Source organism: Ambystoma mexicanum, chromosome 3p (assembly GCF_040938575.1).
Source record: "Ambystoma mexicanum isolate Mex_15411 chromosome 3p, UKY_AmexF1_1, whole genome shotgun sequence".
Taxonomy (NCBI): Eukaryota; Metazoa; Chordata; class Amphibia; order Caudata; family Ambystomatidae; genus Ambystoma; species Ambystoma mexicanum.
This window is the reverse complement of record NC_090925.1, coordinates 362,518,579-362,543,025: the sequence shown is the minus strand read 5'-3', so window position 1 is coordinate 362,543,025 and position 24,447 is coordinate 362,518,579. Positions and strand designations below refer to the sequence as shown.

The window sequence follows — 24,447 nt, the reverse complement described above, 5'->3', positions numbered from 1 at the left end:
TGCAGTAAAGTGTAGTCTGCTCCTGTCCTGAATAGGTTGAGGTGTGAGATGTTGCAGGGGTAATGTAGCCTTTGTCTCCTGCCTCGGGTGCGAAAAGGCATCCCAGGTGTAATGAGCTAAACCTGGATGCCTGTCCCGGGTGGGATGAGGTGTCTGGGTGTAATGATGGGGTATTTGCCCACTCTTGTCACGGGTGTGGGTGAGGTGCCCCAGATGTAATGAGCTATCCTGTAACCGTGTCGTGGTTGGGATGAGGAATCTGGGTGTAATTATGAGGTATTTGCCCCCTCTTGTCCCAGGTGGGAAGAGGTGTCCCGGGTGTAATTAGCTAATTCTGAACCCTGACCCGGGTGGGATTAGGTGTCTGAGTGTAATGATGAGGTATTTGCCGCCTCTTGTCCTGGGTGGGATGAGGTGGCCCGGGTGTAATTAGCTAATCCTGGACTCCTGTCTTGTGTGAGATGAGGTGTCTGGGTGTAATGATGAGGCATTTGCCCCCTCTGGTCCCTGGTGGGATGAGGTGTCCCGGGTGTAATGAACTCCTGCCCCGCATGGGGTGAGATGTCTGGGTGTAATGATGAGGTATTTTCCCCCTCTTGTCCCGGGTGGGATGAGGCATCCCAGGTGTAATGAGCTAATCCTGGACCCCTGACCCGGGTGGGATTAGGTGTCTGGGTGTAATGATGAGATATTTGCCCACTCTTGTCCCGGGTGTGGATGAGGTGTCCCGGGTGTAATGGGCTAAGCCTGGACTACTATCCTGGGTGGGATGAGGTGCCTGGGTGTAATGATGAGGTATTTGCACCCTCTTGTCCCAGGTGGGATGAGGTATCCCGGGTGTAATGAGCTAATCCTTGACCCGTGGCCCGGGTGGGATGAGGCATCTGGGTGCAATGATGAGGTATTTGCCCCCTCTTGTCACGGGTGTAGATGTGGTGTCTGCGTGTAATGATGAGGTATTTGCCCCCTCTTGTCCCGGGTGGCATAGATGTCTGGGTGTAATGAGTTATTTCCCCCCTCTTGTCAAGGTAGGATAGGTGTCCCGGGTGTAATGAGCTAATCCTGGGCCCCTGGCCCGGGTGGGATGAGGTGTCTGGGTGTAATGATGAAATGTGTGCCCCCTCTTGTCCCGGGTGGGATGAGGTGTCTGGGTGTAATGATGAAATGTGTGCCCCCTCTTGTCCCGGGTGGGATGAGGTGTCTGGGTGTAATGATGAAATGTGTGCCCTTCTTGTCCCGGGTGGGATGAAGTATCCCGGTTGTAATGAGTTAATCCTGGACTGCTGTCCCGTGTGGGATAGGTATCTGGGTGTAATGATGAACTGTGTGCCCCCTCTTGTCCCGGGTGGGATGAGGTGTCTGGGTGTAATGATGAGGTATTTTCCCCCCTCTTGTCCCGGGTGGGATGAAGTGTCCCGGGTGTAATGAGCTAATCCTGGACTGCTGTCCCGTGTGGGGTGAGGTGTCTGGGTGTAATGAGATATGTGCCCCCCCCCCTTTATCGGGTGGGATGGGGGTCTGGGTTTAAGGATGAGGTAGCTGTCCCGGGTGGGATGATATGTGCCCGGGTGTAATCAAGTGTACTGTGCTCCTGTCCCGAGTACCCTTGGGTACGCTTGTGTAGCCTTTGTCTGCTGGGCCGTGTGGGATAAGGCGTCCCGGGTGTAATGAGCTCATCCTCGACCCCTGTCCCGGGTGGGATAAGGCGTCCCGGGTGTAATGAGCTCATCCTGGACCCCTGTCCCGGGTGGGGTGAGGTGTCTACTCTAGGTGTAATGATGTGGTATGTGTCCCCTCTTGTCCCGGATGGGATATGTGTCTGGGTGTAATGAGCTAATCCCGGACTGCTGGCCCGGGTCGGATGAGGTGTCTGGGTGTAATGATGAACTGTGTGCCCCCTCTTGTCCCGGGTGGGGTGAGGTGTCTGGGTGTAATGATGAACTGTGTGCCCCCTCTTGTCCCGGGTGGGGTGAGGTGTCTGGGTGTAATGATGAACTGTGTGCCCCCTCTTGTCCCGGGTGGGGTGAGGTGTCTGGGTGTAATGATGAACTGTGTGCCCCCTCTTGTCCCGGGTGGGGTGAGGTGTCCGGGTGTAATGATGAACTGTGTGCCCCCTCTTGTCCCGGGTGGGGTGAGGTGTCTGGGTGTAATGAGATATGTGCCCCCTCCTGTATAGGGTGGGATGGGGGTCTGGGTGTAAGGATGAGGTATCTGTCCCGGGTGGGATGATATGTGCCCGGGTGTAATCAAGTGTACTGTGCTCCTGTCCCGAGTACCCTTGGGTACGCTTGTGTAGCCTTTGTCTGCTGGGCCGTCTGGGATAAGGCGTCCCGGGTGTAATGAGCTCATCCTCGACCCCTGTCCCGGGTGGGATAAGGCGTCCCGGGTGTAATGAGCTCGTCCTGGACTCCTGTCCCGGGTGGGATAAGGCGTCCCGGGTGTAAGGAGCTCATCCTGGACCCGTCCTGGGCCCGAGGGGTGGGCTGCAATCCTAGCCCCGTCCGGGCTCCGGCGGGATGAGGTGTAGCCCGGCCCCCTTAGCCCTCGGGCCAGGGGTGAGGGAGGGGGGAGAGGAGGCGGATTTGCGCTGGTAACAGGTGGATCCCGCGGAGGAGACGCAGAGAAGGAGCCTGGCAGCGGGCGGGGTGCGGAGGAGGAGGAGAGGGGGCCTGGGGGAGAGGCAGAGGGAGAGGCACGGGAGCGGGACAGGAGCAGCAGGACAAGTGACAGCCAGAGGAGGCAGCGGGCGGGACAGGGCTCGGTGTCTGCTCAGGGCTGCCAGGCGCTCCGTGCGTGCGTGCGTGTCCCGGCTCTGCGGGCGGGTGCCTGTCCCGGAGCCCCGCTCCCCGTGTCCTGGACTCCGGCGGCGCCCGGATCTGCGCCCAGGTCCCCCGTGCGTGCGAGCGCCCGGCCGCCCCGGCGTCAGGCGCCGCATCCCAGCCTCTGGCCGCCCCGGCGCCCCAGCCCCGTCCTCCCCGGATCCCTTTGTCCCGGCCCCGCCAGCATCCCTCGCCGGGGATGTCCAGACCCACCCTCCTGCGGGGCTGGGAGTCCCGGGGTCCCGGGGACACAGAGCTCGGCCGCCGCTTCCGGGACTGGTGCCTGCGGACCTACGGGGACTCGGCGAAGACCAAGACTGTGACCCGGAGCAAGTACGAGCGGATCGCCGAGGTGCTGCGGCGGCCGGAGCCGGGCCCGGGCTCCGCCGACAGAGGCAAGTTCCAGTTCTGGGTCCGGTCCAAGGGCTTCCGGCTGGGGCGGAGCGGCGGGGAGCAGCAGAAGCCGCAGGCAGCGCAGGCCGTCTATGTGCCCGTCAAGCCGGGAACGGTTAGTGCCTGCCCGTCAGTGTCCGTGCCTGTGTCCGTGTCTGTGTCCGTGTCCATCTGTCCAGTGTCGGCGCCCAGGGACAAAGCGCTGGGCCCTCTGTCCGTCTCTGCCCCGCATCACACGGTTGCCCCGTGGCCCGCCCATCTCTGCCCCGGGCCACTCTCCATCTCTGCCCCGGGCCACTCTCCATTCCAGACCCTGGGTGACTGCTAATCTCTGCCCACAGGCAACTGTCCACCTCGTCCTCACACCACTGTCGATCTCTGCCCCAGGCCACTGTCCACCTCTTCCCCACACCACTGTCCATCTCTGCCACAGGCCACTGTCCATCTCTGCCCACCTCTTCCCCACACCACTGTCCATCTCTGCCCCACACCACTCTCCATCTCTGCCCCGGGCCACTCTCCATTCCAGACCCTGGGTGACTGCTAATCTCTGCCCACAGGCAACTGTCCACCTCGTCCTCACACCACTGTCCATCTCTGCCCCAGGCCACTGTCCACCTCTTCCCCACACCACTGTCCATCTCTGCCACAGGCCACTGTCCATCTCTGCCCACCTCTTCCCCACACCACTGTCCATCTCTGCCCCACACCACTCTCCATCTCTGCCCTGGGCCACTCTCCATCTCTGCCCTGGGCCACTCTCCATTCCCGACCCTGGGCGACTGCTAATCTCTGCCCCCAGGCAACTGTCCACCTCTTCCCCACACCACTGTCCACCTCTGCCCCAGGCCTCTGTCCACCTCTTCCCCACACCACTGTCCATCTCTGCCACAGGCCACTGTCCATCTCTGCCCCAGGCCTCTGTCCATCTCTTCCCCACACCACTGTCCATCTCTGCCACAGGCCACTGCCCATCTCTGCCCCAGGCCACTGTCAACCTCTTCCCCACACCACTGTCCATCTCTGCCCCAGGTCACACTGTCCACCTCTTCCCCACACCACTGTCCATCTCTGCCCCAGGCAACTGTCCAACTCTGCCTCGGGCCACTGTCCACCCCTTCCTCATACCACTGTCCATCTCTGCCACAGGCCACTGTCCATATCTGCTCCAGGCCACTGTCCACCTCTTCCTCACACCACTGTCCGCCTCTGCCCCAGGCCACTGTCCATCTCTGCCCCAGGCCACTGTCCATCTCTGCCCCAGGCCACTGTCCATCTCTTCCCCACACCACTGTCCATCTCTGCCCCAGGCCACTGCCCATCTCTGCCCCAGGCCACTGTCCACCTCTTCATCACACCACTGTCCGCCTCTGCCCCATGCCACTATCCACCTCGTCCTCACACCACTGTCCACCTCTGCCCCAGGCCACTGTCCACCTCGTCCTCACACCACTGCCCACCTCTGCCCCAGGCCACTGTCCACCTCTGCGCCAGGCCACTGTCTATGCCGGCTCTGTGCCAGTCACTGCCGACCTTTGCCCTATGCCCATGTGGATGTCGGGCCATCTCTTGCCCACACCAACCTCTTTCACTGCACCGCACTTCCTTGAGATGTGTGTGCTGGGCCCGTCCACCTCTGCCCATGCCACGCCCACTGCCCCCTGTCCCGGCACTGGCCATAGCCCTGCGTTTCTTTTTCTCACGCCCTTGCCAGCCTATGCGACACCACTGCCCTCCCTAACAGCAGGGCTGTGTACACCTGTGCCCAGATCAGCCCCCCTCTCCTGCCCCCCCCACCTTGAGCCTGTGCGTGGCCTACATCCATATATATATATGCCCGCTGCCCTCACTCGCGGGCCCATCCTTGCCCTACACCCCTCTGAATCACCGCACCGCTCCTCCTACACTCCTACCTCGCATCCGATCGGACATCTGCCCAGGCACCACTATCTAGACCTCACTGTGCCCTTAACGGGTGCACCCCTGCCCCTGGAAGCATTGTTCGGCACATTGCCCCGGTGCCTATTCGCCACCTGGCCACACGGTGAAGCATCTCCGCCCGTGCCCTTCCACGGGCCCCACACGTTCCACTCCTCTCTCCGCAGACACCCAATCACGCACCGATGCCTGCGACCAGCCCTCGGCCCCCTACACACGCGGGCGCGCGCGCGCGTACCCCTCGCGCCTCTCCCCGCCACACAGAATAGCCTCCATGGCAGATGGGCTCGCCCAAGTACCCCGCGCCGCTCGCTTTCCCGGGTGCAGGACACCCCGGTGCCAAGCCCCCCCCCCCCGCCCCCTCCGAGCGCGCATAGACCGCGCTGCCGCTGCCACATGAGAGGAGTTCACGCTGTGCCCGCTGCCCCTTTGTCTTAAGTGAGTGGGCACCGCGTCCTCTGCCCTTGCTTCCCTGCTGTGTCCTGGGAGAGCACTGTGCCAGTTGCTCGCGCCTCGTGTGTGCCAAGTGCACACAGTACCTTCTGGCCCACCTCTTGAGACGGGGAGTGTACACAGTGCCTACCGCCCCTCTCTCTCCCTGTGTGTTCCCGGATGCCCACAGCACACACTGCCCCTGCCCTCCCCCGCGTGCACACTGCCCAATCTGTGCGCGCGGGTTCCACGGGTATGTTTCTGGTTGACTGGCACTCTAAGCCCTCCCTTGGCCTTCTCGTCGCTCCCTGGCGAAGAACGCCCCCTCCTCGGAGTGCACAAGGCTGCCCCCCGCACCTCTGCCCACACACCCTAGCCGTGCGATGCCACAGCCTGCTCATAAAGGGACTGCGGTGAACCACCTCCCTGCCCACACAGTGCCCCGGGACTGCCACACACACTTCAGCAGCCTCCATGCCCCCCCAGGCCCCTCCTCCACACACCTGTTCGCGCCCTGTTTCCATGCAGGTATCCCGTTGCCACTGCGTCCTTGGGGCAAGTATTCAATTGCCCTGCCAACCTCATCAACCGGAAAACAGACAAGGGCCACGGAATTCCCCGTTTCGCCCTATAAGTGATGGGTGCCAGCGGAGCGGGGGGGGGTTGCTAGGTCTGGAAAAGACCCGGGCTAAGCTGATGTTGGAACTGTTGGGACTGGGGGCCAGCTAGCCTTTTGGCTGTAGCTCCTGAGATTCTATCAGGGGCTACAACCAAAAGATCAGGGGCTATAGCCCCCTCAGCCCCCCCCCCCTGCCCCCAGCAACGCCCCTGCAGCGGAGCGATAGAGGCGACACGGGAGCAAAGCATTCTGTTGCGATATATTGTGCGCGATTGCGGGTTTTAACACCATTATCAAGGCCTGGTCCACTCATGCGCCCCCATGCCCCCCCCCCACTTCCCCATCACTGCCGCGAGACAGCAGCAGGGCACGCAGGGGCTCCGTCGCCCACCATTGCCCTCAGCCCACCCCCAGGCACGCGCCGCTGTACAAAGCTGGCACAGCGTGGCGCGTTTATTTACTGGGGGCACACGGATGAAAACCGAGCTTCTAGGCGCTGCAGACCGGCTGTCACGCAGAGTTAGAATATTGTACTGCAGGGTGTAGCCTTATACACAGAGCTAGTAGCTACTACAGGCGTACTCCCTGGCAGACGAGCTTCTAGGCGCTGCAGAACATTAGCACACCGTGAGATTCTTGGTACTGTAGGTTTTAGTCATATACAACGAGCCAATAGCTATTGTAGTCATACTCTCTTACAGATGAGCTTCTAGGCGCTGCAGACCAGCAGCCATACAGCATGAGCTTCTGGGTATAATATATAATTCTAGCCTTCGAGGCTACATAGAACACCTGCCATGCATAAGGAGCTAATAGCTACTACAGGCATAATACATCCATACAAATGAGCTTCTAGGCGCTGCAGACCAGCAGCCATACAGTGTGAGCTTCTAGGAATCACACAAAGAGGGCTTCTAGGCCACGCAGACTAGACGCTTCAAACTTCTAGACACCCCCAGGAAAGCCATTCAGCACGAGCCGCCAAGACTCGCTGCTGCATAGCGACCGAACGAGCTTCAATGCGCGTTTAACAGCGTTGCAAAATGAGCTTCAAGGCACTACTCAGCAACCACGCAGAATGGGCTTGGATGTGTTGGGCACGTGGCGTCTAGTGCCGCTGAGCGGCCTAGCAAGGCTTCCATGTGCTGGGGCCCAACCCAGCAGGACGGGCCGCCATGGAGAATTCCATTCCCGGGGCGGCGGGACAGTTGGCCTCCAGGAAGAAAAGCCCCTTCTTCTTTAATATATGTGTTGTTTATAGAGCGCTTGCGACAAAGCCATCTACAGGGAATATATGTACATACAATATCAGCCAACTGAAGTTGGTCCTCATGTATCAAGTTCAGAAGGCTGAGGTGGCCTTGCCGGGACTTGAACCTGCAACCTGCAGTTCACACACAGATCACAGCAGCGAGCACCCGTCCGGCTAAGCTACCTTGCCGACAATGACAAGGATAGGTAAATATAAGCGAGGTGAGGTCTCCCCGGAGGTACAGGCCGCCCCAGAGCTGTCACACAAGTACACACCCTGGGCGTGACTTTCAGATGGTGAGGGCTTCATTGTGCTCAGTGTGATAGTGAACCTCACTGCCCCTGGGAGCCCAGCCCAGGCCCGATGCAGACCCGCGCCAGGGTACACTTTCCCCCAGAAGGGCACGCACTGTCTACTAGACAAATAGCGCTTTCTATTTAGGATCTTGGTCAGAGACAGCGACTAAATACCAAACTGCCTTTCCTGGATGCAGAATAATGGGATTCTACCTATTGTGTGACACCCTAGAAATCCTAGGGGCGACATTGGGAATTTGGAAACAGTTCAGATAGCGCAGACTCTGTGGGTCGATGGCTATTGCGAAAGCTTGAACTCTTTGCGCGCAAAATACCAGCTGGCTTATGAAAACTCCAGGAGCAATGGACATTCAGTGGATATATGGGAATTATTAGGACAAGGTAACGACATGGACCGGATTTTTTATATGATGACATTTTATGAAGTTTTTTTTAGCAATTCTAAAATAATGATCTGCTGGCATTCTGTTTTCATTGGAATTGATTTTATAGGCTGATATCATTTTGAACCTAATACGTATGTTTTTTATTGGAATGCATGTATTATGTTGGTATATGCAAAGCCTTCGTTGGTTATGTGCGTATTATACAAATAAAGAAATAAGTGACGGCTTTATTGTGCTCGATGTGATTGTGAGCCTCGTTGCCTCTGGGAGCCCAGGCTCGTTGCCTCAGAGGCCAGCCCCTTCACTTTCCCGAAAGGCACAGACCTTTCCCTCAGAGGCCAGACCCTTCCCTCTCCCGAAAGGCACAGACCTTTCCCTCAGAGGCCCGACCCTTCCATTTCCCGAAAGGCACACCTTTAACAGAGACAGACCTTTCCCTCAGAGGCCAGCCCCTTCCCTTTCCCGAAAGACACAGACCTTTCCCTCAGTGGCCAGACCCTTCCCTCTCCCGAAAGGCACAGACCTTTCCCTCAGTGGCCAGACCCTTCCATCTCCCGAAAGGCACAGACCTTTCACTCAGAGGCCAGCCCCTTCCCTTTCCCGAAAGGCACAGGCCTTTCCCTCAGAGGCCAGACCCTTCCAGGAATGTGCTCGCTTCCCGGGATGAAGGCCCACCCCTTTCCTGTGGCAAGGTCCTTGCCCAGCGGTACACCCTCTTCCGAGAGGTCTTTGCGGGTGGCTTCGTGCATTCTGGGCTGCACCCGCAGGATTGGCAGTGCTAGCGATGGTGTCTAATAAGCAGTGTCCCGGGCAGGGGGCGAGGCCAGAAGGAGACGCAACTGCGTTCCGCCAGAGTGCTTTCATGCGTTCCCCCCGGGGTCCTGAGGACACGCTAGCACTGCTTTCATAGCGCCGATGTTGTTTTCCAGGGCCAGTGTGGTGTAAAGAGCTGCCATTGTCCGTTTGAAACTGTTCCTCATGGATATAGCAAGACGCGTGGTCCGCAGAGTGCCCATGGGTGCTTGGTTTGGCCTTGGCAATGGGCAGCTGGCGATGTTACGTAGGAAGGACTTCTCTGAGTCTCAGCTATAACTTTCGTTAGAGGTCACAGCATTTGTCTGAATTACACAGAAGCACGGCCTTTGGAACGGGGGTCGGGAGCGCGCTGCCCTGTGTCTGCAGTACCCTTTACCTTATTCTTGGCCGTAGACTAGCCAATCGCGTGCAGGTCAAACCTCCAGACTGTTAACTTCTGCGGGTGAAGACTTTCCGCAAGCAGAGCTAGCAAGCCTGACAATGCTGCCGGCTACACTGTAGGCGTAGACTAGTCCATTTGAACAGCCGGGTCCCGGCTATCAACGGAACCCAGGGAGAACCGGGGGGATGCGTGTTACGAGGACACACCATAGCAGGCAGGTAGGTGGATTGGCCATCACGTGGTGTTATGAGGGAGTAGCACGCCTGTAGGTTTAGGTGTTCCCAGGTACTGCAATCGAATCTCCCAAACCCTTTACGCCGGTGGCTGAGCGTTGTGAGAGAGGGACTCCAAGGAAAGTTACCTCTTCCCTTAAAGTCCTCATTAAAAAGGACTGTGCTTCCAGGGGGTGATATCTCTTTGGGAGCGTAGCGCATCCGCTCAGTGGAACCGACCTTTCAAGTCTCTGTTATAGATACTTGAAATGTCTAACTTTATAAAGACTCTCTAAAGTACTGGAGCCGGGTGAAAGAGCAACAGATTCTAGGTCGTTATGAGAGCGAAGGAGGTTTTGCGTTTCCAGACACACAACAAGGCATTTATTTTGCATGGTTTGTCAGAATGGTTGAGTAACTAGTTTGAGGGACCTATCTGGATGAAGGTTGGGGATGGGATCTTGGACCATCTCAAGAAATCGGGTTTACCCTCAGCTGACCGGTGTAAAGGGGCGATGTATCCTAAAACAAATGCGGACTCCATCCACGCTTGGAGATGTTTTCTTGGGACACTGGGTCAGGGTCAGCCTGCTTATCTTAAGATGACAATGCAGAATAACGTGAAAGGAAGACGAATGGACGGGACCATTGTGGAGACCATGGATCCAGGGCTAGTGCCAATATCGTCTTGAGGGGAATGAGTGGCAGACATGTTATCTGGACATCCGGAAACACACTCTGCTCAATGCGATACAACCTGATTTGTTGATTTGCTCGAATCAAATATTCCTGCCCCAACAAGTTGGCAAGTTTTGCAACAGGAGACTATGAAGTAGATTTTCTCAAAGTCAGTTATGGTATGGTCCAGTGATTGGGGCCAGAAAACACAAGAGTCAATGGGGAATAAAATGAGGGACCTTGCTATTAAAACTCATGGTAGATCAGTCCCTGTGACGCTCACAATGGAACAACACTTGGCTCGTATGAGTCTCATTTGCAGTCCTCGTGGTCAGGACTGGGCATAGAAGGATTCTGATGGATGTCCGCGTCACTTACTTTGGAATCACCGTAGGCTGGACGTGCCCTCCAGTGCAGACCCTGTAATATTGGGTTGGAATGAACAGTTCTTGGAATAAGGGGGTACATCATTGCTACCAAGTTAGCGAATGTTGGTGAGTAACCCAGCAGACGGGTTATCCGAAGTGGCACTCTTGGTGTCTTTTGAGTGATATCATTTTCAGAAGTGAAATGCCACCCAGCAATCTTTCAGCCCTGGCCCCATCTCCATTGGACATAGAAATAGACCACTGTTCATCCCCATCTAACCATGAGAGCACACCGCTGCCAGCGCGCTTGCTAGAATGCAGCTCAGTTCCTCTTTCCATACATGCTGTCTTGCCAAGGAGCGCCCTTGGCCTTATAACCTGTGCGTGCCAGCTTTGGGCAAGCAGTGCTGATTCCCACTCCCCTGCAGTGCTGTCCTGTTGGAGCGCTTTCCCCAATGTTGATCCTGCAACCGTCTGTTCCGTGTAAAGGCTTAACCCGCAGAACGCCCACCCCTGAATGTTGTTTGGCTCTGTGTGTGTCGCTTGGTAGTGCCTTCAGGAGAGATTCTCTCCCACTGGCAGTTGTCTAAAGTGTGATCTTGTCGTACACAGGGGCACAGTGGACGCTGTATTTGTGTCCAGGAAAGTGCTGTTTTCTGATCATTGTCATGCAGCTGAAGGGTTGGTGCAAACACAGTGCCTCTGCTGTGCCACCACATCTAGGTGGCCTTCTTGTGCCTCACAGACCTCCCTCTCAGTGAGGCCCTCGACTTAAGCCACTGGGTTCTAGAGCTTGTGACTTGTTTGTGTCACGAGGGGGGCATTGAATGCTTGCAGCGTGCTGCAGTCTCACTGTGGAGTCCTGCAAAGGAAGACACTGTGGCCGAACCCATTCACTTGCACCATGCACCCGCGAGCCTCTGGCCCACACACCGTGGGAGGGCCATTGTAGGCTTGTGACGTGCTGCAGTCTCACTGTGGAGTCTTGCAAAGGAAGACACTGTGGCCGAACCCATTCACTTGCACCATGCACCCGCGAGCCTCTGGCCCACACACCGTGGGAGGGCCATTGTAGGCTTGTGACGTGCTGCAGTCTCACTGTGGAGTCTTGCAAAGGAAGACACTGTGGCTGAACCCATTCACTTGCACCATGCACCCGCGAGCCTCTGGCCCACACACCGTGGGAGGGCCATTGTAGGCTTGTGGCGTGCTGCAGTCTCACTGTGGAGTCCTGCAAAGGAAGACACTGTGGCCGAACACATTCACTTGCACCATGCACCCGCGAGCCTCTGGCCCACACACCGTGGGAGGGCCATTGTAGGCTTGTGGCGTGCTGCAGTCTCACTGTGGAGTCTTGCAAAGGAAGGCACTGTGGCTGAACCCATTCACTTGCACCATGCACCCGCGAGCCTCTGGCCCACACACCGTGGGGGGGCATTGTAGGCTTGTGGCGTGCTGCAGTCTCACTGTGGAGTCCTGCAAAGGAAGACACTGTGGCCGAACCCATTCACTTGCACCATGCACCCGCGAGCCTCTGGCCCACACACCGTGGGGGGCCATTGTAGGCTTGTGACGTGCTGCAGTCTCACTGTGGAGTCCTGCAAAGGAAGGCACTGTGGCTGAACCCATTCACGTTCACCATGCACCCGCGAGCCTCTGGCCCACACACCGTGGGAGGGCCATTGTAGGCTTGTGGCGTGCTGCAGTCTCACTGTGGAGTCCTGCAAAGGAAGACACTGTGGCCGAACACATTCACTTGCACCATGCACCCGCGAGCCTCTGGACCACACACCATGGGGGGCCATTGTAGGCTTGTGGCGTGCTGCAGTCTCACTGTGGAGTCCTGCAAAGGAAGACACTGTGGCTGAACCCATTCACTTGCACCATGCACCCGCGAGCCTCTGGCCCACACACCGTGGGAGGGCCATTGTAGGCTTGTGACGTGCTGCAGTCTCACTGTGGAGTCTTGCAAAGGAAGGCACTGTGGCTGAACCCATTCACTTGCACCATGCACCCGCGAGCCTCTGGCCCACACACCGTGGGGGGCCATTGTAGGCTTGTGACGTGCTGCAGTCTCACTGTGGAGTCCTGCAAAGGAAGGCACTGTGGCTGAACCTATTCACTTGCACCATGCACCCATGAGCCTCTGGCCCACACACCGTGGGGGGGCATTGTAGGCTTGTGGCGTGTTGCAGTCTCACTGTCGAGTCCTGCAAAGGCACTGTGGCTGAACCCATTCACTTGCCCCATGCACCCGCGAACCTCTGGGCCACACACCGTGAGGGGGCCATTGTAGGCTTGTGGCGTGCTGCAGTCTCACTGTGGAGTCCTGCAAAGGAAGACACTGTGGCTGAACCCATTCACTTTCACCATGCACCCGAGCCTCTGGCCCATACACCGTGAGGGGGCCATTGTAGGCTTGTGGCATGCTGCAGTCTCACTGTGGAGTCCTGCAAAGGAAGACACTGTGACACTGTGGCCGAACACATTCACTTGCACCATGCACCCGCGAGCCTCTGGCCCACACACCGTGGGGGGCCATTGTAGGCTTAGTGACGTGCTGCAGTCTCACTGTGGAGTCCTGCAAAGGAAGACACTGTGGCTGAACCCATTCACTTGCACCATGCACCCGCGAGCCTCTGGCCCATACACCGTGAGGGGGCCATTGTAGGCTTGTGGCGTGCTGCAGTCTCACTGTGGAGTCCTGCCAAGGAAGGCACTGTGGCTGAACCCATTCACTTTCACCATGCACCCGCGAGCCTCTGGCCCACACACCGTGGGGGGCCATTGTAGGCTTGTGGCGTGCTGCAGTCTCACTTTGGAGTCCTGCAAAGGAAGACACTGTGGCTGAACCCATTCACTTGCACCGTGCACCCGCGAGCCTCTGGCCCACACACCATGGGGGGGCCATTGTAGGCTTGTGGCGTGCTGCAGTCTCACTGTGGAGTCCTGCAAAGGAAGACACTGTGGCTGAACCCATTCACTTGCACCATGCACCCATGAGCCTCTGGCCCACTCACCGTGGGGGGCCATTGTAGGCTTGCGGCGTGCTGCAGTCTCACTGTGGAGTCCTGCAAAGGAAGGCACTGTGGCTGAACCCATTCACTTGCACCAAGCACCCGCGAGCCTCTGGCCCACACACCGTGGGGGGCCATTGTAGGCTTGCGGCGTGCTGCAGTCTCACTGTGGAGTCCTGCAAAGGAAGACACTGTGGCTGAACCCATTCACTTGCACCATGCACCCATGAGCCTCTGGCCCACACACCGTGGGGGGCCATTGTAGGCTTGCGGCGTGCTGCAGTCTCACTGTGGAGTCTTGCAAAGGAAGGCATTGTGGCCGAACACATTCACTTGCACCATGCACTCGCGAGCCTCTGGCCCACGCACCCAGGGGGGCCATTGTAGGCTTGTGGCGTGCTGCAGTCTCACTGTGGAGTTCTGCAAAGGAAGGCACTGTGGCTGAACCCATTCACGTTCACCATGCACCCGCGAGCCTCTGGCCCACGCACCCTGGGGGGCCATTGTAGGCTTGTGGCGTGCTGCAGTCTCACTGTGGAGTCCTGCAAAGGAAGACACTGTAGCCGAACCCATTCACTTGCACCATGCACCCGCGAGCCTCTGGACCACACACCATGGGGGGCCATTGTAGGCTTGTGGCGTGCTGCAGTCTCACTGTGGAGTCCTGCAAAGGAAGACACTGTGGCCGAACCCATTCACTTGCACCATGCACCCACGGGCCTCTGGCCCACACACCGTGGGAGGGCCATTGTAGGCTTGTGGCGTGCTGCAGTCTCACTGTGGAGTCCTGCAAAGGAAGACACTGTGGCCGAACACATTCACTTGCACCATGCAACCGCGAGCCTCTGGACCACACACCATGGGGGGCCATTGTAGGCTTGTGGCGTGCTGCAGTCTCACTGTGGAGTCCTGCAAAGGAAGACACTGTGGCCGAACACATTCACTTGCACCATGCAACCGCGAGCCTCTGGCCCACACACCGTGGGAGGGCCATTGTAGGCTTGTGGCGGGCTGCAGTCTCACTGTGGAGTCCTGCAAAGGAAGACACTGTGGCCGAACAAATCACTTGCACCATGCACCCGCGAGCCTCTGGACCACACACCATGGGGGGCCATTGTAGGCTTGTGGCGTGCTGCAGTCTCACTCTGGAGTCCTGCAAAGGAAGACACTGTGGCCGAACCCATTCACTTGCACCATGCACCCGCGAGCCTCTGGCCCACACACCGTGGGGGGACATTGTAGGCTTGTGACGTGCTGCAGTCTCACTGTGGAGTCCTGCAAAGGAAGGCACTGTGGCTGAACCCATTCACGTTCACCATGCACCCGCGAGCCTCTGGCCCACACACCGTGGGAGGGCCATTGTAGGCTTGTGGCGTGCTGCAGTCTCACTGTGGAGTCCTGCAAAGGAAGACACTGTGACACTGTGGCCGAACACATTCACTTGCACCATGCACCCGCGAGCCTCTGGCCCACACACCGTGGGAGGGCCATTGTAGGCTTGTGACGTGCTGCAGTCTCACTGTGGAGTCTTGCAAAGGAAGGCATTGTGGCCGAACACATTCACTTGCACCATGCACTCGCGAGCCTCTGGCCCACGCACCCTGGGGGGCCATTGTAGGCTTGTGGCATGCTGCAGTCTCACTGTGGTGTCCTGCAAAGTAAGACACTGTGGCCGAACACATTCACTTGCACCATGCACCCGCGAGCCTCTGGCCCACACACCGTGGGGGGCCATTGTAGGCTTGTGACGTGCTGCAGTCTCACTGTGGAGTCCTGCAAAGGAAGGCACTGTGGCTGAACCCATTCATGTTCACCATGCACCCGTGAGCCTATGTACCACACACCGTGAGGGGGCCATTGTAGGCTTGTGGCGTGCTGCAGACTCACTGTGGAGTCCTGCCAAGGAAGGCACTGTGGCTGAACCCATTCACTTGCACCATGCACCCGTGAGCCTCTGGCCCATACACCGTGAGGGGGCCATTGTAGGCTTGTGGCGTGCTGCAGTCTCACTGTGGAGTCCTGCCAAGGAAGGCACTGTGGCTGAACCCATTGTGTGGGCCATTGTAGGCTTGTGGCGTGCTGCAGTCTCACTGTGGAGTCCTGCCAAGGAAGGCACTGTGGCTGAACCCATTCACTTTCACCATGCACCCGCGAGCCTCTGGCCCATACACCGTGAGGGGGCCATTGTAGGCTTGTGGCGTGCTGCAGTCTCACTGTGGAGTCCTGCCAAGGAAGGCACTGTGGCTGAACCCATTCACTTTCACCATGCACCCGCGAGCCTCTGGCCCATACACCGTGAGGGGGCCATTGTAGGCTTGTGGCGTGCTGCAGTCTCACTGTGGAGTCCTGCAAAGGAAGGCACTGTGGCTGAACCCATTCACTTGCACCATGCACCCGCGAGCCTCTGGCCCATACACCGTGAGGGGGCCATTGTAGGCTTGTGGCGTGCTGCAGTCTCACTGTGGAGTCCTGCCAAGGAAGGCACTGTGGCTGAACCCATTCACTTTCACCATGCACCCGCGAGCCTCTGGCCCACACACCGTGGGGGGCCATTGTAGGCTTGTGGCGTGCTGCAGTCTCACTGTGGAGTCCTGCCAAGGAAGGCACTGTGGCTGAACCCATTCACTTTCACCATGCACCCGCGAGCCTCTGGCCCACACACCGTGGGGGGCCATTGTAGGCTTGTGGCGTGCTGCAGTCTCACTGTGGAGTCCTGCAAAGGAAGGCACTGTGGCTGAACCCATTCACTTGCACCATGCACCCGCGAGCCTCTGGCCCACACACCGTGGGGGGCCATTGTAGGCTTGTGGCGTGCTGCAGTCTCACTGTGGAGTCCTGCAAAGGAAGGCACTGTGGCTGAACCCATTCACTTGCACCATGCACCCATGAGCCTCTGGCCCACACACCGTGGGGGGCCATTGTAGGCTTGTGGCGTGCTGCAGTCTCACTGTGGAGTCCTGCAAAGGAAGGCACTGTGGCTGAACCCATTCACTTGCACCATGCACCCGCGAGCCTCTGGACCACACACCATGTCGAGAATTCGTATTGCCTGGAGGTTTGAGTGGGAGACAGATTGGAAGTACTCCTGTATGTTGTACTGCAACGTGCATTTGATTCTGTTTTAACGGAGGTACCCCTTTTCTATTCAGAAGTCTTACTATCCGTAGCTTTGCTAACTATACTTGTGTGATATTTTTATGTGACTAAAATGTTATTGTTTATTAATAACCTGCTAAAACCCTATTTGTTTATGCACTCTGTGACAAAGTATAGCCTGTCCGTGCAGCCTCACAACCAAAAAAGGGACGACTGCTTTTACACACTCCTTGCCTGGCTTTAGGTAACGAGTTGCCTACCCTGGGTCACTCAGGGTCAGGGGAGTTGCTAGGTCTGGAAAAGACCCGGGGCTACGCTGATGTTGGAACTGTTGGGACTGGGGGCTAGCTAGTCTTTTGGCTGTAGCTCCTGAGATTCTATCCGGGGCTACAACCAAAAGATCAGGGGCTATAGCCCCCTTAGGCACCCCCCCTAGCAACGCCCCTGCTCAGGGTGGTAACGAGCGACCTCGGCCAGATCCCCCGTTTCTTCACACTAACCTCCCCTCTCACACAGGGCTCCGTGCCCAGGACTCCCTAGCCAGGCAATGCCATGTTGCAGCCGAGGGGGCGCTAGTCAGGCGCACTAGTCATGCATCGCCGGGTCCGATGCCAGCCCTCACAGTTTGGGGGGCAGTCGTTCTGCTGTAATTGAAGCCAAAGCTTATGGGTAAATAGGTCGTCCCAGTGGCTCAGGCTAAGCAGTCGGCTGTGGAGTAGACGCAAACCAACCCATTTTAGATGCAGACTTGCCCAAACTGCATGACTCTGGACAAACAACGTAACATTCTTACTCCGTACTTCCCTTACTTACAAACATTGTGAGCACTTTCACAGTCCAGCCGGATTATTAGGCTATCTACAAAAGCAGGATGTTTACATGTGTACTTATGTATGGTTACATGACGGTGGGTACTGCTTCTGAACCCCTTGAACAGAGCATGTTGGGGCGCTTGAAGCCGCTCCTGTGTATCCTAAAAGTAAGGCAACTCCTCACTCTGGAACAAATGGTAGGTTTAAGGGGTGGGCAACTCGCCATTCCAAACCCAAATATATGCTTACCCATTGCACAGAAGGCAGGTACCCCACCATGAAATTTGGGGACAGGCTTCTCTTCAGCCACTCCCGGCGAACTCGGACCAGGCGTCAGGGGGCTTCATGACAGCACACCCACTCCCAAACCTTGTCATGTGGCGGGGTGTGACTCTGATCCATGTGACATTGAAGAAACTTTAGAAGAAATACCCTTGGTGAGGAGGAACCCACTCGGGAGGGTGGTTCCACACGGGTCATGGTTAAGAACCACAAGAAGCCAGAAAGATGACGTTCCCTTTTCAGGCTAACTTTGGATGATTTATTTTACACTGTATGTGCTCCTGCATGCTCAGGCCCTCAGCTGAATGCTCTATAACACGTGCAAACCTGGCAGTCCAGAGCGGAGAACATCTTTCCTTTACAGATGTGGTCTTGCCGGTGTTTTTTAGGTGCATTGCTGCCGGGAGGACTAGTCTGGCAGCGTACCATGGTCTCCAACAGTGCCAATGGCTGGTGTTTTGCAGCACTTCACCTCCTGAAAGAGATTTTACCTTGACCATTTTAAACAGTGACCCAACAAGCATTGTTTTACTTGAACACTTATGCATTTGCTTAATAGTTGAACCTTTTGTATATGTCTTGTCCTTTTTTTGTTTGTATGATCTGGATTTTTCCCTTTTGTATATTCGATGAGTTTGGTATTGGGATATTTTACATAAATGTGGAATTGTGTCAACTTATTAGATGATGAACTTGTATTGGCTGACACGAGAGCCGACGCGTAGGGACGTTACTTTTGCACCTTACCATTGACCAGCAGATATTAGAGTAAACTAAAGGCCAGATTTGAAAAAGGCACAAGATGCCGAAAAACGTGTAATCAAAAAGGGCATCCACAGTTGTGGATTGAGTAACCAACATATAATGAAAGCTTGAAAGTGAAATTGAGACCAATTGCGGCACAGGTTTCTTTTGAGAGACTATATTTTCTCACTTAGCGGAGGTGGTTACTCTCAAAAGCGGGACACTAAACGCAAACACATATAGAACTGAGTCGCTGGGCATAAGAGGAAAAAAAAGAAACCTACAAACCAAGTATTGCATTGTCAAAGGTTTTATTTTTCAAACCAACAACATTTTTAAAATAGTTCCATTTATTTTTAAAAAGATTTGTATTAGTACATGATTTTAAAAATCTGGAATTTCACAATCTGGTGGGAAACCCCCGAGATGCTCTTTTCTCATAAATACGTTTATTTACACCCAGTTCTTATCTTTTATTAAGACTTTTCTTCATGATGTTTTTATTTAAAATATAAATAATATGTTTTAACTTATTTTTACTATTGATAAAATAGTTAGGTTAAATGTAATCAATTTTAAAATATAATGTAGTTAGTGACGCAACTTTGAATACTTTTCATACCATTTCAATATATATTTATTTTGACTTGTTTTGATTATTCGTCAGGATGGTTTTAATTACATGATGCTGTGTCAGGGCCCCTTTGATGCCTCTGGGGAAAGCACACAGACTGACATGGTACCTGTGGAGAATCAACTTCCAGGGCACAAGTGGTCCAGGGTTGAATATCAGTTTCTAAACCATCAATCAGCCCCACACATCTAGTACACCAGAAGGGATTTGAACAGATTGCAAACACAAGCAAATTATAAACCTCCTTGTCCAATTTTGGTAACGTGGATGGAACAGCAGGCTTATCTACACAGGGTCTTGCATCGTTGGTTAGTTCTAACACAGCAAAAATACAATTATTAATCAATGATAAATGGGACTGACCAGTCAAGGTTGAATACAAACATCTATTTTATTATTATCACAACACACTGTTCTATCACACTACAAAATACAACCCACCCTGTAAAGTAACGCAGAGGACAGACAGTTTCAAGTAGTAAAAGGGATGCACTCCAGATACTGACAGGAGGGTAGTCGGTAAAATAATTAATCGCAATAGTTCAAGGGTACTTGGTTTCAGCACAAAGGGAGCAAAGAGTTGTAAAATGTCACTAGGGGCCCACGAAGAAGGACCAGGGGACAGAACCACAATATACCTTGTGCTTGTAGAAGTTCTTGGTGCTCGACAAGGTAGAGTCAGTTTCAGGGTGCTTTGCAGATCCTGCAACAGAGTTGAAGATGGGAGACAGCTGCGGCTATCAGACGGCAGGCAGTTCGGGGAGCGAGGCTGGACGGACAGCTGCAGGCTGGCCTACACAGCAGCTCGGGGTAAGGAATCGTCAGTCATCTCATTGCTGGTTAACAGATCTGAAGCACTGGTGGAGGCGTCTCGGACGACGTTAGCAACTGCGGTGAGACAACAGTCAACAGTGCTATCGGTTGCAGCTCGAGGAGCTTGACTGGCTCGAAAATGTCCTTTAAGGCGAATTTAAGGATTGTCGATGCACTCCTCCTAGCTTCTTCACTGGGCGTTTGTCGTCCTTTAAGGCTGAGGTTCCAAAGCTAAGGAGAGTGTTGCAGGCAACAGCCTTGTCTTTGGTTCAGTTCAGGCACTCTCTGGCACTTCCCACCTAGAATGCTTGCGTGCAGAGCCTAGCAGTGCACGCTCTGTGTGCTGGCTGGGTACAGGTTCTGAAGCTGCTGGAGGGTCCTCTGGATTCAGTGTCTCCCTCTGTTCCCTGGGAGATGTTTAGGGGAGGGATCCTGCTTTCCTTTTTGGAAATCCTGGTCTTCCTTCATTTGTGGAAGCTGTAAAGCAGGCTGTACCTTCAGTCAGGGTAGACATTAGTTCATCTTGTTATTCCTTGCAAAGTCTTCAGGTGATCTGCCAAAAGAGGGGCTCAACCCTCTTTTAAAGGCAAATGGGCCACAGTGATTGGCGTAGGCTAAGCCTACCTTAATGACCCAATCCTGGGTCCCCACCAACAATCTCCTATATGCATGAGGTCCTAACCAGAGTGCTTTGCAACAGAAAAGGTAAAGGGGTGAAAACATGTAATGCTACGTTCCACCCATCTTCCTGTCTGTTGTGGATCAAAGGATCTCTCTGGTTAATTGAGCTCTCTGCGGTTCCTGATTAAAGCGGCAGTTCTCCCTTGAAGCTGCAGCAGGACCAGACTTCTTGTCTCTGCCAAACCACATACTCATACCTTCTGAATGGGGTCTCCCTGCGGGGTTAACTACTTTAAATACATAGTTCCAGACATGACAGGTCACTGCACCTGATACTGAGAGGCGGAGCTGGCTTAAGGTTAACACAGTGCATATCAAAAGTTGTTAGGGTGTTCCTGTCCTTTGTTCGTCCTGCACCAGGGCTCCTGTGGGCCTGTTTGAATTAACAATTAACTCTGATTAGAATGTGAGGCTGCCACCAGTAGCTAACAAAAGAAAGGGTGGATCCATGGAGCCTTCGTTAGTTAATTAGGCTGGCCATGGCAGGAGGAAGGTATTGCCTTCTCACTTCTGAGATGCCTTGATGTACTTGAACCCATAGACCTGGGTCCTTTAAGATGAGGCAGCAATACTTAGAGATGGATGGGGATGCAGAATTTACTCATACATCAATAATCAAACCGGCTTTGTAAGTTGGCAAAACTCAGTACTGTTTTATTTGCAATTATCTAAAACAGGGAGTTACAACAGACATGAACAGATGTTTTCACAGTACAATCTCAGTGCATTTCATAAAAAAGATTACTTTTATAGTAAAAATGTGTCATCATTGACGTCACACTACGTGAAAACTACAAAAGCCTACTTGGGAATGTGATAGGCTTACACAGAACATCTAAGTAAACATTCCATACTAATGGGGGATGTGATTGGGTCTCTAACGTCAGGTGGACAACTAAGCCCTCCTCTAGTGCATTGAACTTGGCCTTGCAAAAGCTCTCTGTGCCTGAGAAAAAAAGGGAGTGTGGCATGGTCTTATCTTCTGGTTTCGGTGTAGCTCGACCCAAAGTCTATTTTCATCTGACCATGTGACTGGAGACCACATTTCCAAGCTCTTCGTTGCATATAATACTATCAAATGATGAACCCTTGACTCCTTTAGTGTTTTTTTTATCCCACCTCAAATAGAAGTTTGGTTCTTTCTCACGTTCATGTAGCTTCTTGGCAGATAACTAGGCTCACCGGTGGCCTTGACTCTTGGTGCTGGGTCAGCCAGCCTTTCTTGAATTCTCCTTCGCCATTAGCTATTTTCCAACTGTGCCACACCCAAGCCCTTTCCATTCACAGGTTTCAAGTCTTTCTAAAGTGCATTTTCCTATGTATATTCATTGGCGCATCACCGCAATCTATTTAATACATAGCCAGCCTCAGGATCACTTTGTTTACTTGTGTTACACCATCTGTACAAGTGTAAAATGACTTTGCATTTTCTTCAGCGTTTCTTTGCATGAGCATTTTCATGTTGCTTATGTTTGACACCTCTTCTTCAGATCTTATAGAATGTCTATGTTCTTTCGTCTTTTGTATCTTTTCAGGGTGCATCAATTCTGCTTTGCATGATGTCACCAGTCCTCATTCTTATCCATTTTCACAGTTCTTCCAGGACTCCATCCAGGAGACCATAATTTTTTCGTGAATGCATATAGGGGTTTCTCAATGGATATCTTGTTTCAAGAATTCTTTGCAGCATAGGCATCCTGACTGGTACTGCAGGTGTTGCGATTTCCGGTTCCCAACATATAGACAACATGGGGGCAGAGCTTCTGGTAGGGGTATTTGGCTCCTCCTCTACACTCCCCCCTCTGGGCGTTTCATCGGCCACTCTCTCATCAATATTCACATCAATACATCCTCATCTGAAGAAGTGCTTCTTTGGAGCCCATATCATTATGACTCCTTCCAGGCACCCTACTGATTTCACAGGTTCATCAACACTCCAGGTCATAAGACTGCTTTGTCCATTGGAACTGCAGTAAATCCATCTTTGCACATACTTCTTGTGGTTCTTCGGATACATGAACTTTGTTCCCTTGGGTGCATGAATGCTGGCCTTTTCGTAGTCTCTGATTTCTTCTTCTTTCAGCTCTTTAGGTTTAAATTGTGTGATTATTATCCTGATCACACAGAACCCAAAAATGATCATCACCAACAGGGCTCCCAGGAACTTGAAAATGTTTGCCATCCATTGTGGAACCCATGAGAAGATTGATGCAAACCACCTGTTATCAGCAATGTCTTCCACTTCGTCTTCCATCTTGAAGTGTAGGTTTGTCAGCATCGTTATTGCCTCTGTCATGGTGCCATTCTCATCACTGTGAGAAGGTATAAATGTGCAACATGATTCTCCAATTTTGGCACAAACACCTCTATCCATAGCTGTAATCATATCCAAGACATATCTGTTCTGAAGAGTCATCAGTAGTATGGCTCTGAGCTCCTCCGCTATGGCATTGAATCCCTTTATGATGTTGTTGATCGTCTGCAAAAGCTCCTAACTGGTTATAAGTAACCATTTGGTATTCACTATTATCTGGATCCCAGGCATAAAGATAACAGTAAAAACTGAAGAAGCTTTGCTGAACAATCTGTGTTCATATGGAATACCAACAAAGGCCTCTATCGATTTTGCTGAGAAGTAATTTTCTCCCTTCATTCAATTAAGAAGTTCAGAAGATCTCCTCTTCCTCAGGTGAGCATCTGCTTTAGGAAACTCGCCAATGTTCAGGTCACTCTTTGGAATCACCAACGCTGCAACATGAACAATCACAATAGAACATAGTCCTCCTTAGTCTCTGGGCAGCTTCATGTATGCTCTGGATCCGCAGGCCCAATACTGATCCATTTTCACTACTTGTCCCATCTTTCATTCCTGGCACATCGAAGATTCATCTGCACTGTTGATTCTCTCCAACTTTTCTCGTGCCATTGTTTCTAAAACATAGCTCTGCTCTAGCCAAATGCACTATCTGCAATGGGCTTCCTTTGTCTTCGACCCACATTAGAAGCTTTGCAAGCCTTGGCCAGAGAGGTTTGCGTCCATTTTCCCCACATTCAATAACTGGCTTGTGATGACCAGTTACTGCCACAGCTCTGCACAAGACTATGCCTTCTTCCCAGCCATCTGGGGAAAGTACAGTTCCCCAGATTCACATCTGGTCTCTTTCCTTGCAGCTTCACACTTCTTCATCAGTCTTTCCACGGCAATTGAGCTTCCTGTTTAGTTCCCATCTGATTCCAGCTCCCTTCATGCCAGGTTGTTCATATCCTATCACATGATTTCTGGTGTGTGCTCTTTCTCTTGTCTTCAAGTCTTGAACATAATCATCTTCATCTGGGGCTGACCATTCAGTCACCCATACCAGGGATGCTGTTCGACCCTGGAACTGACCTCTTGTATGACAGAGTGCAAAGTGAGTTAGGAAATGAGCTGTTTGGACATCTATTTCAATAGCCATGAATATCTTCCCATAACATAAGGCAGGAGTGCACATACATAGCAATCCTTCTTAGAGGTTTTTTCCCACCTCTTTCATGTGCTGATACCACATGTTATTCTCCAAATGTGCTGTACTGTCGAAATAATCATTTAATTTGTAATCATCCTCCCCTGCACTTCTCTTAGGTCTCTTCTTTGGCAAATGATTCCATACATAATGATCATGGAGTAAATCAAACACAGACCTCCCCCCAAAGGGAAGCCTAGTGGCATTTGTCACAGACATGGGTACCTCCACATGTGCTGCTGGAGTAGGAAAA

At 53.7% G+C, this 24,447-nt stretch overlaps 1 protein-coding gene across 1 annotated transcript in view; it reads left to right on the top strand.

Annotated features, from left to right (window-relative positions):
* Nucleotides 1-2,683: 2,683 nt before the first annotated feature.
* Nucleotides 2,684-24,447, top strand: part of NOL4L (nucleolar protein 4 like) — an 843,583-nt gene continuing 821,819 nt past the window's right edge. The window contains exon 1 of the mRNA XM_069651017.1: nucleotides 2,684-3,327. Coding sequence (XP_069507118.1) covers nucleotides 3,019-3,327 — 309 coding nt within the window. The 5' untranslated portion in view covers nucleotides 2,684-3,018. The remainder of the gene's footprint in view (nucleotides 3,328-24,447) is intronic.